Source organism: Protopterus annectens, chromosome 12.part0 (genome assembly GCF_019279795.1).
Source record: "Protopterus annectens isolate FY-2018-M chromosome 12.part0, PAN1.0, whole genome shotgun sequence".
Classification (NCBI taxonomy): Eukaryota; Metazoa; Chordata; order Ceratodontiformes; family Protopteridae; genus Protopterus; species Protopterus annectens.
The window spans coordinates 480799106-480817352 of NC_056746.1; the positions used below are offsets into that span (position 1 = coordinate 480799106).

General features: G+C 38.1%; 1 protein-coding gene across 1 annotated transcript in view; it reads right to left on the bottom strand.

Moving 5' to 3' along the window:
* SLC5A10 (solute carrier family 5 member 10) overlaps positions 1-18247 on the bottom strand; it is a 1811293-nt gene that overhangs the window by 1043954 nt on the left and 749092 nt on the right. The window contains exon 6 of the mRNA XM_044089581.1: positions 7760-7865. Within this exon, the coding sequence (XP_043945516.1) occupies positions 7760-7865 (106 nt within the window). The remainder of the gene's footprint in view (positions 1-7759; positions 7866-18247) is intronic.

Below are 18247 nucleotides of genomic sequence, written 5' to 3' on the forward strand. Positions count from 1 at the left end.
GTATTTATCTCATGAACTACAGAGTTTTAGGTCATCCACAAAAAATAGATGAGATATGCTTTCACTTGATGATTCTTTTGGTGTCATGTAGACTTGAGTAAAGAACTTAATGGGTTGAAAGCAAGACAAAAGAGTAATGGTGCCAAAGAATCATCATAAAATATTCCACACTGGATTTTCACACCTTGGATTGCAATTTGTCTTTTTTATGGTTCATTTGCAAAGTGGTTTGCCATTTCTTCATAACAAATGTAATAAAATTTACCAGTGTATGATTGATCTATAAGTATTCTATAATCCAGGACTGAGGAATACTATCAAATACTTTTTTCTAATCTCCCCATGTCATACTGAGATCCCTGGCTTTGTTTAACAAAATACTAATAAAACACCATTGTGATTATGATAAAAATAACTAAAAAACAACAAAAGTTATTATACTCACAGTCACAGATAGGTCCAACCCAGGAATATGTTAAAACAAAGAACTATTTATTATTTATTTGTCATTAATGACATTTCCCTTCAACCATTTTAAAATAAGAGATCACAAATACTTTCATAAATTTTCTTGTAATTATTCAATTTTTGGTTTTATTATAAGTTAGGGTTTTTTGGGACCACTAATGAAAAATTATAAGTTAATTGTATTTATTATGTCACTTTTTATAATGAGGTTTCTTTTTAGTGCACTGTTCCTTTAAATTTTCAGAGTTGGGTTAATTATGGAATGGTTTCTCGCTATATAAATGTGTTTTCAATTACATTGTGTGAATTTCGATGAAGACCTAAGTTTGGTAGGATGAAAACACTCAATTCATTCACATTTTGTTTCATAAGTAGTTCTTTGTTTTAACATATTCCCGGGTTGGACTTGTCTGTGGCTGCCAGCATGATAACATTTATTAGTTCTTAGGGTGATCTGCATGTTCACTTTTAAGTATGAGTATGGTTTTCCCCATTCATTAATAGACAGTCCAGTGTCATTTCAGGTTGTACATATAAGTAGTTTTTACTCAAGGCTATATCACAGTGCAAGGATGACAATACTTTTAAACAAAAAGATACAGCATCTGGAGCTGGTATTTTCCATTTGGGTGCTTTTCTTAACTTTAGCTCTCTCTCAGTAAGAGTTAATGGATTCCAATCCATATCTTCTATAGCAGAGTTTCTTAACTGGTCTTTTACTTCTTTTATCTACTCAGTCTCTTTATTGTCCTCATATGGGTTCTTATAGATACCTCTCCAGAAAGCATTAATTTCCTCAGTTCTTCGTGGTATCTCAACTATTACTGTATTCTTTCCTAGATCACAATATAATTTCTTTGGGTCATCCCTAAACTGTTTGTTTTGTATCTTTTCTTTATATTTCTCAATGTATATCTCAAGTTTTTCAGCCTGTACTGAGATTTTTAAATTTATTGTTAGTGATATTATAACTGAAATCCTGATCTGTTTTGATGTTGTAGTTTTGTTTTACCTTATTCACTGTTCTACTCTCTTTTTAGACTGATTTCCTTTTGTATATTCTTCAATGATACTTCAAAAGTGTTTCTAGTCAGTGCATCCATGATTGTGCTCTATTTTCCCCTTTATTTTTCTTTACTAATTTATCCTTTCTAATTAATAACTTGTCTATTATCATTTTGCTGCACAATAATGTATTCTGTTATTTTTTCTTATATCATGTATATATTTCTTTACAGTTCCAATTACTTTATTAATTTGAATTATTAATTTTTTGGCAATCTGTATGTTATATTTATCCATTTCTATCAAATCCAGCAGGTTTTCTTTTAAATTATCTTCTTCCTAATTGAGATTGTCTTCTATAGTTTATGTTTCCTGCGTGAGATATCTTCACTGCTTTCAACATTTAATTGAAGTGATTTTGTCTACTACTGCACAGCTGTACTTCCACTGTCACCTCTTCAAGTTGTACCTGTTCTAATAAACCACCATTCTGAAATTACCTTTACATCTGGGATTCCCATTCATATTCTTTACTACATAGCTGATCTATCACTTCATTTTCAATTTCCTCCATTTCTGTAGCAAACTACTTACCGGTGATGGCATTAGATGTTTATGCTACAATTTTATTTTATTTTCGTTTTTGTAACACTTACCAGGCTTTTGCCTGTATTTATTTTCAAATATTTTTGACTTTGCTTTACAATTATTAATTGGTATTGATATATTTTTTGCATAAAAACTATACCATATTAGGCCTCACTTCTTTTCTTGGGTCTATTCCTCTCTCTTAAATGTTGCAAATACCTGTGGAACGATGCTTATGTCTTTACATATTGCTTTTTGTATTTAACTTTGGGATGAGACTGAAATTACTCAGTACTGATCAGAGCTCTACCTTGGCAAATAAACTAAATAAATAAACTCCTTCATTATGCTCAAAGCAAAATGGAATCTGTCTACATATGATAAACTCCTAGTCAACAGCCAAATGTCATAGTTTTTAATCGGATCATCATCAGAATGAACATTTTCTGATCATATGGTAAATGGATTCAGATTATGAGGTTTTCTCACCATGCCAAACCTCTGATAACATCCCCAAAAATCCAACGTAAATAGTGCATTTACTATGTCAACTATATTGAGCTGAAGCTTATATTTTTTATTCATATATTCACATGCAGGGAATTTCTGGCCTTTAGCTTTTACATGATGACCAGAATAAGTCATTTATATATCACTTTCAAAAACCTAGTGCTTCAAGCATTTAAGCAAATATTCCATTGTGCCTTTTGCCATTGTCTAGTCTAAACATCTAAGTTTGCTGCTTTTAAGTTTTTCTTCATAGATTTCGAACTCATTCTCTAGTCATGGCTTTTTGCACTTTTATCCTGCACACAATTTACTTTTGCACGACACATAGCCACAGTTTGTAGTAATTTCCACTGAAATGTGTTTACTTTATTTTGCTTACTTCAGCAAAATGATTTTTCTCCATAGTTCCTACATATGTGATTATTCATGGTACACAGTCCTTTTTATAATGCTTACAACCATGTTTGCTACAGACCACCCTCCCAAACCCAGGAACCCCTTTCTGAGAACACTGGAAAATATGAAGGTCTCTCCAAACACCATTATATTGGGCGACTTCAACTACCCAAACATAGACTGGGAGCATTACTCTAGCTCCAACACCCTAGCCCAAAGGTTCCTAGAATTTATAAACGCAAATGCTATGGAACAACTTGTTACCACTCCCACAAGAGGGGAAAACATACTGGACCTGATCATCACCAACATGGGGACTCTATGCTCCAGACCAGAAGTGTATCCCTCACTGGTAAGATCAGACCATAAACTAATCTCACTGGATATTCACATCCCGACCCCACCCCTGCCCAGAAAACCACAGTGAAAAACTTCTCTAAAGAAAATTTCACACTCTTCAAAACCGAGGTGGAATCTTTCAAAGCCCCCGGGCCTGTGGAAAATACGGCCCAGGCCGCAGAATCCTTTACAAACGCATTCTATGAACACCTACAGGAATGCATGGATCATGAGATCTGAAATAATACCAAGACCCAATCCTCCAAAGGCAGACGTCCTGTCTGGTGGACCCCAGCCATAAACAAACTATACAATAGAAGGAGGAAGCTACTAAATGATAGAGCAAAATCCCAAAAAGGGAAGGCATCACTGATCAGTATTAGCAAAAAACTACGGGCACTCATAAAATTGTCTAAGGCCAGCTTCAAGAGAAAAATTGCACAGGACACTAAGGATAATCACAAGGCGTTCTTTAGTTATGTTAGGAACCTGGGTGGTAATTCCCAGATATGCTCAGAATTAGTCCAAAATGACAAAAAATACACTGAACCCACAGACATTGCCAACATCCTAGCTGACAGGTTCAGCACAAACTCTCCCCCCCCCCACCAAAAGGGCAAATATCTATCCCAGCAGAGTGCCGCCCCCCTGACATCTCAGATGCTCAGGTAAGAGCTGCCCTCTCCAAAGCAAAAAACACAGCATCAATGGGACCAGACGGTGTCCCGGGCTGCGTCCTACATGAACTCCAAGAAGAGCTAAACCCAAACATAAAACTACTGTTCAATCTCAGCCTTACTACAGGATATGTGCCCAAAGAGTGGCGTACAGCAACAGTGGTCCCTCTCCATAAAGGTGGTGCCTCAACGGATCCTGGAAACTATTGCCCCATAAGCCTGACTAGCTTGGTCTGCAAAGCTATCTAAAGGATCATCATGGACCTCATAAATAAAGATATTGGGGACCTACAGACACTGGATCCTACCCAGTTCGGCTTTGTTAAGGGCAGATCCTGCCTCTTAAACCTGGTTGATTTCTTTGAAACAGTGACCAAGGCCATTGACGAGGGGAAGGTGGTCCACACAGCCTACCTGGACCTCGCAAAAGCCTTCGATACAATACCCCACTCAGGCATTATAGATAAGCTCACCAGCTTAAATATAAACCCCTATGTCACTAGATGGATTGCAAACTGGCTCAAGGACAGAACCCACATGGTTAGAATTGCTGGAGCCATGTCAGACTCCAAACCAGTTACAAGTGGTGTCCCACAAGGCTCAGTCCTGGGACCTCTCTTGTTCGGTATATATTTCTCGGAGGTACAGGCCAACACGGAAGGACTGTGGCTGACCAAGTTCACAGATGACTGCAAACTGGGCACCATAATCGACTCTCCAGCTGACACAAGCATCCTCCAAAAGGGCCTCATAGAAACAGACAACTGGTGCCAGAGCCATGGCCTCAAGCTCAATGCCAAAAAGTGTATAGTCATCCCCTTTGGCAAAACAAAGTGCCCACAAATTACCACATAGGTGGTAATCCATTAAGTACAGAAGAAGTAATTAGGGACCTGGGACCTGGGGACCCAAGTTGATAGCAATCTCTCATTTGACAACCACGTGGCCAAAGTGGTTAGAAAAACATTTTATATAGCCCACCTAATCATGAAGGGATTCACATCTAGATCAGGGGAGGTCATCGTGCCTCTTTACTCATCCCTCATCAGGCCCATAATTGAGTACAATGCCCCTTTTGGGATGTACCTTACCAGACACCTGCAGCAACTGGAAAGACCCCAAAGGTACCTCACCAAGAGGATCAAAGGGCTCAAACAGATGCCATATGCTGCCCGGTTAAAGAAACTCCAGCTCTACTCAGTGACATACTGCCTGTTCAGTAAAGCCATGTCGATCCCAGAATTAATGGACATGCTGCACCTCAGAAAATCCAAATCCCATCGAGCTACGCGCTCGAGAGACTTGAACCTCATCACTGAAATAAATAGGACATGCTGGAGGGACAGATTCATAACCCAGAGGCTCCCATCACTCTGGAATAAAATCCCAGTCCAGGTTAGGCAGAGTCCCTCATTGACTCTCTTCAAGAGGAATCTTGATGAGTGGATGGGAGATCGTAGGTTTACCCCTGGTATCATTTCTGTGTCATTGTTACTCAGAGGCACAGTATACTAACCTCGAAAAAGGGCATAGCAAAATAAATTTAAAATGGGTGGTGAAAGGCAAACACATTCTGGCTAGGCTTATAAATGCTGACCACAAAACCAAACACCTCCAAAACTCCAAAATAGTAACCTTGAATACTGGAATACAACACGAACAGCAACAAATGTTAGACAAGTTTTTAATTCTGGTACCTCGGCCTTCGCCTTCTCCTGGAATACATTTTTAAAATCAAACAACACCCCTTTTATAATACATCCAATTAAGTGAGTAAATCACCCTATTAAACAATTAATCAATTGGCTTCAACCATAAATATTTCATTTTGAAGTTTCAAACTTCATTATTATAATAATTTCTGACTTCACTAATATGAATTTCATGCTCCATTACATACAAAATTAGTAAATCATAAATTTACAAACTTTTGCTGAACATTAACATAATACCTGAATTAATTCTTATGTATAAATACTTTCCATACATTATATACACTCCATCTCAAATAAATTCTTTAAAATGATATAATGCTCACTATTATGTACCTGTTATAAACAAACTTTGTAAAATGACACCAAACTAATGTGCATGAATTCCACACAAAGAAATATATTATTTATAATAATGAAGTTTGAAACTTCAAAATGAAATATTTATGGTTGAAGCCAGTTGATTAATTGTTTAATAGGGTGATTTACTCACTTAATTGGATGTATTATAAAAGGGGTGTTGTTTGATTTTAAAAATGTATTCCAGGAGAAGGCGAAGGCCGAGGTACCAGAATTAAAAACTTGTCTAACATTTGTTGCTGTTCGTGTTGTGTTCCAGTATTCAAGGTTAGGCTTATAAATGCCCTAGGGCAGATGGCCTAGTATGAACCTATGAGATTTTTTGCTGCACCATGTGTTTCATACCTCTTTTAGTTGCCTGTGACTAATTAACGTATTGCTTACTGATTACTTTATTTTAAGTATTTCTGTCTCACAAGGCATTCAGTGCATGTCAAACTCTTCCGTTAGGCATTTTAACTGTGGCAAAATAATTTTATTTGCTCTGTATACATCAGTTATCTCGCAGCTTGCCAGCAGTGCCTGAGCATTCTTCAGGGTAAGCTGGAAACACGTGCTGGGGATACATAAGTCTGGCCTGCTTGGCTTGCTACTATCATAACCTTTACCACAACAAGTGGTTTACAAAAGGGTGGATGGATGCATGCATGGCTGCATGGATGGATGCATGCATGCATACATCAAATTGTCAATCCAATATTAAATTCCACTTATATGATCATTCCTGATACCACACATGACTCTGTTTTAAGCTAGTCATGCTACTAACCAGGTTCACAGTCTTTGATTTGGTTATTCAGTAACATAAGTATCAAGAGAGCCAGCAGGACCCTGTGCCCTCATGAAGAACAAATGACAGATATAGGACACTGGTGTACAGTAACTCTGAAACGTCTGTCTTATCTCTGCTCTGTCATTAAGGGTTGCAGTAAAAAGACCCTATTTCTGCATTGCAGTTCTGTCAGATTCAGTGACACATTAATCATAATAAAGAAATAATTAATTATGGGCTTATCTATGAGTCTCTAAATTGCTGTTAACTACCACAAGTACTAAATAGCACTTTCTACAGTCTGCAAGGTCTAACTTTTCTGAATTTGGTAGAATGTTTCTTTCTTTTTCCACTCTCAAAACCTAAATGTGTTATACCTTCTCTCCCTAAAATATGAAAAAATATAGCATGCTGTGCCTATTTAGACTTCTCAGATATTCCACTTATAGTCACGAATACACTGAATTTTATGTATCCAAATTTCAGATCATCTGACATATTTTCCTGAAAAGAAGGGTTACCAAGCAGGTACAACTGAGTCATTTCTCAAACAAAACACAAACCAACTAATTTTCAGTTACTTTTGATATAATTTATCTACTGGTATTCAGTATGGCCTTAATGAAGGGACAGATACTGGTGCATATAACCAGCTTTTCAAATATGCATTTTACAAACTGCATTAGTTACAGGTTACCACAGCACATGGTATACATTTGGAGCTCCCAAGTTTGTCATCAAACCCTTTGTGTTACAGCATCTGAGTATACAGAGCCACTTTTCCTTGTCTAGCACCAAGGCTAATGCCTGTGTTTATTTTATAGACTCACTGCATGCCACTTATGACAAAAAAGGAAAGACAGTAGAAGAAAAAAACAATATTCATGGTTAATTTTCCTTCAAGTTGTGATAGGAACTGATTTGTACCTTACCTGCTATGGTATAGAGTGCTGTAACCCCCAGCATCAGAACCGTGGAGAGATAGAGGTTCCATCCAAGGCATACTTGCACAAATAAGGCCCCCGAATACAAATCTGTCTGTATTTTAAAAGAAATGAAAAAGAAATGTTGTAATAACAAAACCAGTTCCAGTGATGTAAAAGCCAACAGTCACATGGAATCCTTCAATACATCATTCCTTGTTGTCATAAAGCGTGCAGCATTCAACATAGAGGAAACTGTTAATGTTTGACTTTTAAATAACTAGTAAAGAGTGTTGATGTAACAAAGGACTTTGGCTCCTGATTGCAAGCATGTCTTCCAGTGGGTGCATGCAGTATGCAAACTGTCATGCCAGATGTAGGCTGCTGTAGCTTCCATTCACCAGTACAGATTGTGCTTTTATGACATCAACATTTATAAAGTGCAAAATGTTTTGTAACCATAATCCCTCACCAGACAAGGACCTCATACTGAGAAAAAGCTTACAATGGGTGATACACTGATATAGACAGTAGTGACATTATAAAACAAAATAAAAATGAAAGGGAAAACACATTTAAACAGCTTCACCTTACATGATTGTGCAGTTAACTCTATTAATGGCTGATACAAGTTGACAAGAAAATAGTCAAGCTTTGACAAGAAAATAAAAGATGACCTTAGGGAATATAAATGGTATGTTGCAGTGGAAGGTGGCAATCTGTTTTAAGGAGTAAACAGAAAGGTAGATAACAGGATGTAGGGTATATCCAGATACATGAGATACTAAACGAGGAAGGTAATGTACACAAAATACCATAAACAGTCTGCTGACAGGAACAATGGAAACAAGGTAGGGATGGTTAAGGTAGTACACATTAATTACCAGGATGTGATACTAGTTGTAATATACTCTGTCAAATGCACTCTTTATCGATAGAGATTATTGCTTTGACTTTTTGTTGAAATTTCTTCTTGTTGATTGCAGGAGATTTTGAATGCGTTGACTTTTTCTGTGATGTGTGAGCAATGTTTGAATCCAAGTAACTGGGGTTCTGTTCTAATGCTGATGCTTTTGATGTTTTAAAACATTCTGCATTAAGGGCTGGAGTGTGTTTGTGTGTTTGTGGATTAGGGTCAGAGTAAGTGCTAGATAAGGTTACAGCTTTAGTGTTTTATGTGTGTTTTGAGCTACCTGGTCATTATTTATTTTATTGCTGTACTGGTTCCAGAGGTTTGCTTGGTTTTAGTTCCTTATTATGGTAACTACATAATTTTCATTTTCTGTATTCCTGTTGCTTAAAAGCTAATTTTTCCCACTCAGATAATGAACCCACTTCTTTTAAAGTGATGGTTTCAAAAGTAGCTATCATGTTATCTTTCTTCAGTTTTGGGTTTTCATCTTCAAAAAAGTCTGTACCATGCAAAAAGGTATGCTTTCCATTCCATTTATATCTGGTCCCACAACCAAGTAGTGGGTCACTTCACTGTTTTCCCTTACACTAACCAAATAATGGTCTTTACCATCTATTGTCTACCATCATCTAATAACCCAGTTGCTCACCCTATTGTATATTTAAGACCCAGCATCTAAGCTGTTTGGTTTATTACCTTCATTTTTCACACTGTGTAATGCAAAACACCAGCCAGTTTCCGCACTGCCTATACAGATCTAGTTTCTTATTCACCCAGGCAAAGTATCAACAGTAGCACAATACAAGGCATTCAGGCAAACATGCCATTGAAGACCTAAAATGATTATGTGGCAATTGCGATTAGACGCCACTGCACAGCCTGGACTTAATGATTCTATTTCAGTCATTAGTAAACTTAAAAATAGAGCGACAAGATTGTAGATTTAGTCCTTATTATCATAAATCTACACTTGCCAGTTCATTCATTGGCTGATATTTCTTTTTTAAGCCTAGGATTGGTCCTTTCCTTGTGGTAGATGACCAGTCATTTTTCGATTTTTCTTGTCATTTTATTAGATAAACAAAGGAGGTGTGTGTTTATTAAACAATATACTCTTTTTCTTTGCCCAGTCTTTAAAATTTGATTGGATGTTTTATACATCATTTTTTCATCATCTGATTAGGTGCGACAATGGGGGTATGTTTTTGCAACAGTTTTTATTTGCTGTTAGTATGGCATATATTATTCTTAGGTTCTGAAGATATCATTATTGATGAAACTGCTTTACCGTGATTTTAATTTTGTTTATTAAAGGTTCATGTGTGAGTTTTGAGCTACCTGGTTGGTTGCTTATTTATTTATGTATGTATGTATGTATGTATGTATGTATTGTTAGTTACCATAAAGATAACTCTGTAAGACTGGCATCTTCATTTGAAAACTCATAGGAATAAAGTAACAGACATTAGGAATATTCACCAAAGTGCCTCCCCCCATTCATTTCCTATAATGTACCTTGTGGCTATTCCCTCTACAGATCTGAGAAATATAAGCTAAAGTAAAAAATAAATAGATAGATAGATAGATAGATAGATAGATAGATAGATAGATAGATAGATAGATGGATGGATAAGTATGAATATATGTCCCAAGACCATCTAGGGCATGGCAGGAGTGTGATGAGCATGTTTATTACACAGATTAGCCCAACTCCAGAATATCTATCATTATTAAACTGAGATGAGCTACTCAATCTTATTATAAGTATGCACATTTTGTATCTGATAGGAATGGGGTCATCTTCCAAAAACTCATAAGAAAGAGCCCTAAGCTTTCCTTTTTGTGTAGACCCATAAGTGACTATATCTTTGATAACATTCACCCCAAAGGTAGATCTTAACGTATATGGGCATCAGATCCAAGTGTTGGTGTTTTGCTAATGTATATTATAATATGTATACAGCTGCTGTACAAATGTCACTGAGAGTTGTATTTTTAAAGAAAGTTGTAGAAGCAATAATAGCTCTAGCAAAGTCAGTCTTGGGAAACAGAGGTAAAGACTTATCATGTAAAATAACTAATTTTATCTCTTCTGGATAGCTACCTGGCAAGGATGATGTTGGATACTTTGTCACAAGGATTTGAGAGAAAAGGAAATAAACAGGAGAGTATCCTTCTTGAAGGACATGGTTATGTCCAGGCAGTGTTTTAATTGATGATGAACATCAATACAATGTACTCACCATGGTTAGAGTAAGCTTTGAAGAAGATAGACAAAAAATGCATTGCTTTAACTTTGCTTCAGTTGCCATTTTAGGAATAAAAAGATGATTGGTGCTGGAGTAACTCTATTGCTGTGAAATACCAAATACAGAGAATCAGCTGAAACAGTTTGCATTTCAGATATTCTCAAGGCTGAAGTAATAGCAACCCAGAAGAATATTTTCCAAGGTAGAAATGTTAGGCCTACTTTAGCAGTTGGCTCAAAATGTGCTTGTGTTGATTTTTGTAAAACAAACTGTAAGTTCCAAAGAGGCTCCAAGTCATGTAACAGAAGTCTCAACTGGAAGGTTTCCTTTAAAAAGGATTTGGAGACTTTTAAGTAAGTGAAGGATAAGCCCTGTAGTCCCTCATGAAATCTAAAAATGGACGTCACACAAACTTTAATTGAAGGACTTAAGTCAGTGTCAAAAAGAGATCTTTGTAAGAATGTCTACTTTAGAAATGCTTTGAAGACTCTTAGGGAAGCTACAGATAAGACATCTTGGTCCCTAATGAAAAAGAAATGGCACCCATGTGAATTATAATTGAGAAATTACTTAAAACCATTGTCAAACATACTAGATAAATTGTCAGGTAATTCAAGATTAGGAGAAGAGAAGGGATCTAAACCTTTATCACAGTCCAAACTGAGAAACGTGCCCATCTGTCTATAAGTTCTGGGATGAAAAAAAGTATGGTTACAGCATTACCTGAAAAGGCAGGAATATTGGCAACTACCAGAAGAAGCAAACAATAGGGAGTAAATGTATGGGTCAGACTTGATTTGCCACAACAATACTTCAACAAATGAAGCAGAAGAGGCTGGAACCAGGTCTTCTAGGGCCACTCCTGCGCAAGGAGGATGATTTTGGCCTTTAGAAGCTTAACCTTCTAGATGAACATCATCATGAGAAGGAATGCAAAGAAAGCTTAAATGAGTCTATTTGGCCATGTGCAGTCTGCAACATCCCTTGGGGGAAGAGTCTGAGAGTCTATATGGCCATGTGTGGGCTACATTATCCCTCTGTTTTCTCCAGAGTTTTGAGAGAATGGTGACAAAATCCCTGCACTTGGTATTAGTTTGGATGTAAACAGGTCACAGCACATTTTTCTCCATTTTTGAAAGTTTTTCCTTGCTACCAACAAGCTGAGAGACTGCTCAAAGGTTAAGAGAAGGAACCTGCTCAGTTTGTGTTTCAAGGAATTGGGCAGCATCGCTCACTCTTACACTCTCATTGCTTCACAGTATAGAGGTGAGGATCAAGTTCCTCCTTGATTCTGATACATCATAAAAGGTCCATGTTGACTGTTTATATAGTCAGAACTCATGTCAGAAGGAGATGTGCAAGGCATAGTGGATCAGAACAATTGTTCTCATCTCTGGTATGTTGAAAGCATCTAGAAGGCTTGAATTGCCTCTCCAAGGTAATATCCCTACCCATACAACTAATATGTCCTTGGTGACTGTCACATTGTAAGAGGAAATATGGAAAGGAGACCAAGAATGATTGCTGGCATCCATTCACCATTAAAAATGTCATTGCAGGTCTGAGAAACTGTAAATTTGGTGCTCCATTGGATCCATATTTTTAGATCACTGAACACAAAGCCACCACTGAGGAACTTTCATATAAAACTTTACATAAGGGATCATTTGAATGGCTGCTTCTATGAGACCCAGTTCACTGAGACAATAATAGGCCATTGCTATGAAAAAGTGTACAAGAAAAGAAACATGACTGAACAGTCTGAAGTCTGTCCGTGGGGAGATCCACACTGAATAACCGGGTGCCCATGGTGCAACCTATGAAATTCATGCATTGAGGAGACTGCAGCTGACACATGATTATTTTCAAGAATATTTCCATTTACTAGAACAACCACTTAGTGTTTTGCTCACTGTCACTTGATGAGTTATAGGAGGACAAAAAGGAATCCGTCGTACAAGTAAAGAAAGATTTTTGATTCCCTGTAGGTGTGACACCACTGACATGCATTTGTTAAACACCCTGAGAAGCTGAGTTGAGACCACATAAAAACATGCAAAATTAGTGATGACTGGCACTGACCCTGAAGTACAGATACTTTCTGGATTGTATACTGATTTTTATGTGGAGGTAGGCATCCTAGAGGCTACAAAAGCAAATACAATCTACTTCTCCAATCGACTTCTCCAAGACATAGAAAGACTGACTGCACCAAAATGATGCAAAATGTTCTCTGGGGATAAATGAGCTGTGGTTACCTTAGTCTAAGATAGGACAGAGGTCTTTTATCTTTTTTGGCACTGCAGTATCTGGACCCGTTCTTGTATGGATAAACTTCCTGGATGGCTCTTTTTTCTAAGAGGCTGAGTACCTTTACTTTTGCCACTCCTTACTGGAAGACTGTGGGACATTTAGCATGGGGAGAGGGGAGGGGTCACTGGGATTGACAGGGAATTTTGTCACCCCTGGATATTTTGCCTTTGCCTACCTGCCCATACTAATGTCCTCCTTCACTGAAAGATGAAGAGACAGGTAACATCCCACTTATATCCTGAGGTAAGCAGTTAGGCCAGGTATCAAGACTGTTGCTTTCATTATATAGGAGGTCCATGACTCTCTGAGTAATACTGAGAATTCTGGCCATGGTCACAACTTTTCTGAAAACTGCAAAGGTTGTTCAACACCCTTCCAGAATTCTGTTTACTGTGTTATTGTTTATATCATTTTTGTTGGGTTCTAGCAAGTTTCTCTAAGGGGGTGAAAACCTATCTCCTATTGCTGTTGAGAGTGTTACCCTCCCAGACCATTATGTCAATATCTGCCTTAAGCTCAGAGCCAAATATCTTGGTACCATGAAATGGAAAATGTATAAAATTCACTTTGGAATCTTCAGAAAAAATAGTTAACTTCAGAAAGGCATGCCAGCAAACACTGACTCCAAATGCCACAACCTCAAGCAGAACCATCTCTTGCATTTAATGCCCACTTTATGATAAGGTTTACTATCATAAACTCATTATGGAATAGAACTTCACTTTGTTGTAGATAGTTGCATCCAGTAGGTAGTCAATAGTTTTAATTATTTAATCAGAGATCTCTTTGGAAAGTCCACTATATATCCCAAGTAACTTACTGTCCTTGTGGAAAAGGACAAGGACATGCAGAATTATTTCCCTAATCAGTCACATAGGACTTCTCATCTGGAGGGTGTACTACAAATCCCTGAGATGTGGGAGCTCTCTTTAGAGGCACTGCTGATACCAAAGTGTCATGTTTAGAGTTTCCAATCACAGCCTCCGGTTTCTGAAAGAATGTAATACTCTGCATGTTTCCCTATGGATTAAGACCACTATATCAGGAGATGCCCAAGCATTTATTTGCATAATTGGCCACTCTTGCTATCTGCAGTTGGTGGGACCATCCATAAAGTTTTTGGAGAGCCTGAAATCTTTCTGTAGTGTTTCTGTGAGGAGAAGATGGCATCATTTGACAACCTCCTCCTATCTCATCATCTCCAGGAGTTCTCCATACTTGGAGTAATCAGGTGATGTAAGGGAATCAATGGTTTCCTCATCATTGTCCACAAAGGAAGACTCTGGGAGAGTCAGTGTGCCTTCTCTTGCACTGAGCCTTCTTGTGCACCTAAGGAGTAGATGATTCCAATGAAGAAGAAGATGGCCTTGTGGAAGCCAAAGTGTATAAATGGGACTGTTGCAGAGCTTGTGTCCTACTGCCCTGCATGCAAAGCTACAAGGTTAGCTGATCAGCAAAAAGTGATGATGCAGAAACAAAAGCTGGCACCAGTATGGACGGAATGTAAGGGAAGCACCGGAGCTTTGATTCTTCTTTGATTGGTATTAGCATCAGGGCTGACAAGGGCATTAGACCTGTAGGACTGCCATACCACACCCTCCGCTACCATTTAAAGTATCAGAGCTGAGACAGGGGGAGGGGTGTGGACACTAACATCAACACTAATGCCTTAAGGACAAATGTGAAATCAGGAACCTGGGTAAGAACCAAACAGTCAACCTCAGAGGAAGTGACACTGAAGTCAACACTGACAAAGTCATTGGCAGAAGTTGTTAATGCTGAAGATAGTACTGATTTATTGGAAATCAACATAGATGGAATCAATTGAATTGGTAAAGCACCCACTGATGCTACTCATCTCCATACCAGTAGCAAAAAGGTGGGCAGCTTCAAGGAAGACTGGATCATCCTGCTGTGTCAAGGCATAGCAATGAAACAGGGTCTATTCCCAACTGAAAACCCTTGTGGGAAACAGAAATAAGCAAATGTTTGATGAGCGAGAAAGAAATCTTCTGAAACCTACCCATAGTCAGCATCAACAGGAGAATGCATTGGCATTTGTAGTCTCAGGGTAACAGCTTCCTGCTCAGCCAGCAAAAGATACATCAGCAGTGACTGGAAAATCTGATTTATCATCAGCTGAAAAGGATAAAATGAAGAGGACATTTATACAAACTGAAGTGGAACCTTTTAACAAGTGGGTCCATACTAGAAGAATTCATCTCAGATCCAGAAGAAAGAAAAACATGGTTTCTTAACATATGCCTCCTTTTTTAAGTGACTTAGCTGCAGTAATTTAGGGGGCTTCAATGGTGAAAGAAAAACAGCTGGCCATAATCTTGAAGTCAAAGGTTTATTTAAAAAATTTGTGGTTTTCTGTATAAGACCAGTAAACACAATTAACTGCTGAAATTCCTCTTTGTACAGTTTAAAACAAAAAATATGCATTTATTTGGCATAGGGGTTGAGGCCATGAATTCAACCCAGATGTCCCATGTTCAACTAACATCTTGGACATTGGAAGAACTGGGTGAGGCAGGGTGAAAGTGGGTGGCTGATACCATCTGGTCTAGGCTGGGTGAGGGAGGAATTGGTGGTCCAGGTTGACTAATTACTACAATGCAGGCAAATAACTGGTCTATAGACCAGGGACATGAACTTGGTCCTACCAAACTAGTGATGTCAGTCCTCCGCAACATTCGTGTGAAAGTACACGAACACAAGTGGACACACACACACACACACACACACACACACACACACACACACACACACACACACACACACACACACACACACACACGTGGAGGCCATGGCTTGGGCCTTCTGAAGTGATGCAGGTGCTCCTGTCATTCACCAAGGAAAGGGGATAAAACCATAAGCAGAAAAAGCCTTGCTGACTGCCAGAATGGTACCCTTGCAGTCAGACTTCACCTCTCAGGAAAGAAGTTGGGAACAGCTCCCACACTGAGTTGCACAAATGGGCCAACAGTTTGTAGGGAGCTGATGACTGGCAAGCAGCTAGGAAAAAAATAGAATTTAACAAGCCAAGGTCCTGAACAATTTTTTTTCTGACAGAAAGAATACATACTTTTGCTTTGAAAAGTACTTAAAACTATAAACAATGTCTGAAAAGACCAGAAGATTAGAAAACAGACAAGAATGCCACCTAAACAGCAGCCAGGGGCTGTCCAGAAGATCATCTGAACACTTTGTATAAGGATGAAAATTAGAGGAGGACTTAAGCAACATTTGGATAGTTTGGTGAGCAGGGTCTTCTAATGGCATCCTTAGATATATGATTTTTGGGAGGATGGGTCCACTCCTACCAGATCTATATTTTCCATGGCAGAATAGTTGCAATTGATAACATTGAGAGAGACCCCCCCAGGAAAAAGGACCTCAGAATAATTAACCTGAACAACTCGAAAGTGGCAAGGGTAAGAAAATGGCAAGGAGGTATAGCAATTAAAATAGAAAGCAAAGAATGTTTTATTTAATATCATTAAGTGTGGCAATCAGAAAAGAGAACATACCAGTCAGAAAATACTGATCACACAAAATGCTAAAAAATATTCTTGACACATGAAAATGCTGTTATCAGAACATGTACTAACACACATCCACAGAATACTAATGCTGAGTGTTTGTAGCACATACTTGTGGGTTCTTTATAAGCATTAGCATGCATCCGTGCCTAAATACACAATAACAAACTTCAGAGATGATACATTGGTCTAAAGTTTAAATGCTGCATCAGTTGTTTAGGTAAATAAAGCAAAACATTGTAAGTGGTTACATCTTTAAATTAAACAAAAAGCAACAAGTACACATATTTTTCTATTATTAAAAAAGTACAATAAATTAGAATCAATCTAACAAATATAATTTTGCAGGGGGAAAGTCCCTTCAACCTCCACACTTACATATTCTAAACCAAGGGTCATATTACTTTAAATGCAAAGTAATATTTGGCAGCAGAAAAGTAAATATTCCTTCTTTTGTGATGATGTCCTGAGGTTATATTAAATTAGTACGTGGGGGTGTGCAGCACTGAAGATAAAATAAATTAGTAGGTGGGGGTGCCCAGCCATGAAGTTACAGTAAATGAGTAGGTGGGGGTGTGCAGCCATGAAGTTACAGTAAATGAGTAGGTAGGGGTGAGAGTAGTATTGCCTCCCACATGGAGGTGGGTAAAGTTGTTCCTTGCAAAGAATAACCTCTAGTTTTGTGTCTCTTATTTTTTATATTCATGTACATAACTATTCTGCATGCATCACATTTAGGATTCATTGAGCTTTGTTAATTTCAGTGGTTTGCTTTTATTAGTTTCCTCTGTTTTGGGATTATCACCACCTCATCCCTACAAATTAATCCCATCCCTCTGCATTCAATAAATCCAACCTCACTAACTGCAGCTCATCCCAGCACCTAATATCTAAACTCACACCCTACTAGCAACCTGAACAATCACCATGCCTACTAAATCTTCCTTATTTCTAACTCAACTACTATTTCTTCTCACCCTATGCTATGTAAGCTATCTCACCAGACCTCTTAATGCTAATCACTCTCCTCCTTTTCATACAACTAATCCATTCTACACAGAACCGGCACACTCCTCAACCTTCATATCCTCCTGGCTCTGTTTCTTTAACACCAGTTTACTTTTCCCCTATAAACTCAAACCCACTTACAAAATTCAACTGTCATCCTTATTAGTACTACTCCTACAAAACTAGTAACCCATAAACCAGATACTAAGCTGTCTAAACACCTCTTTTCCCATATTTGCCAATTCATCACCATCCTTCTCAACGGCGATATCCACCCAAACACTGGACCCCTTCCCTATCAAGTCTCAACCTCCCCCTTTCATTTCCCCTACCCCACTATTAAATCCCTCCATTTCAGAGCTCTAAATGGTCAGAGCATATGTAGTAAGATCCCTAACCTCCATGCCTGGCTTCTCCACAATCAGCCAGATATCCTGTCAATCTCCAAAACCTGGCCGAAACCCCA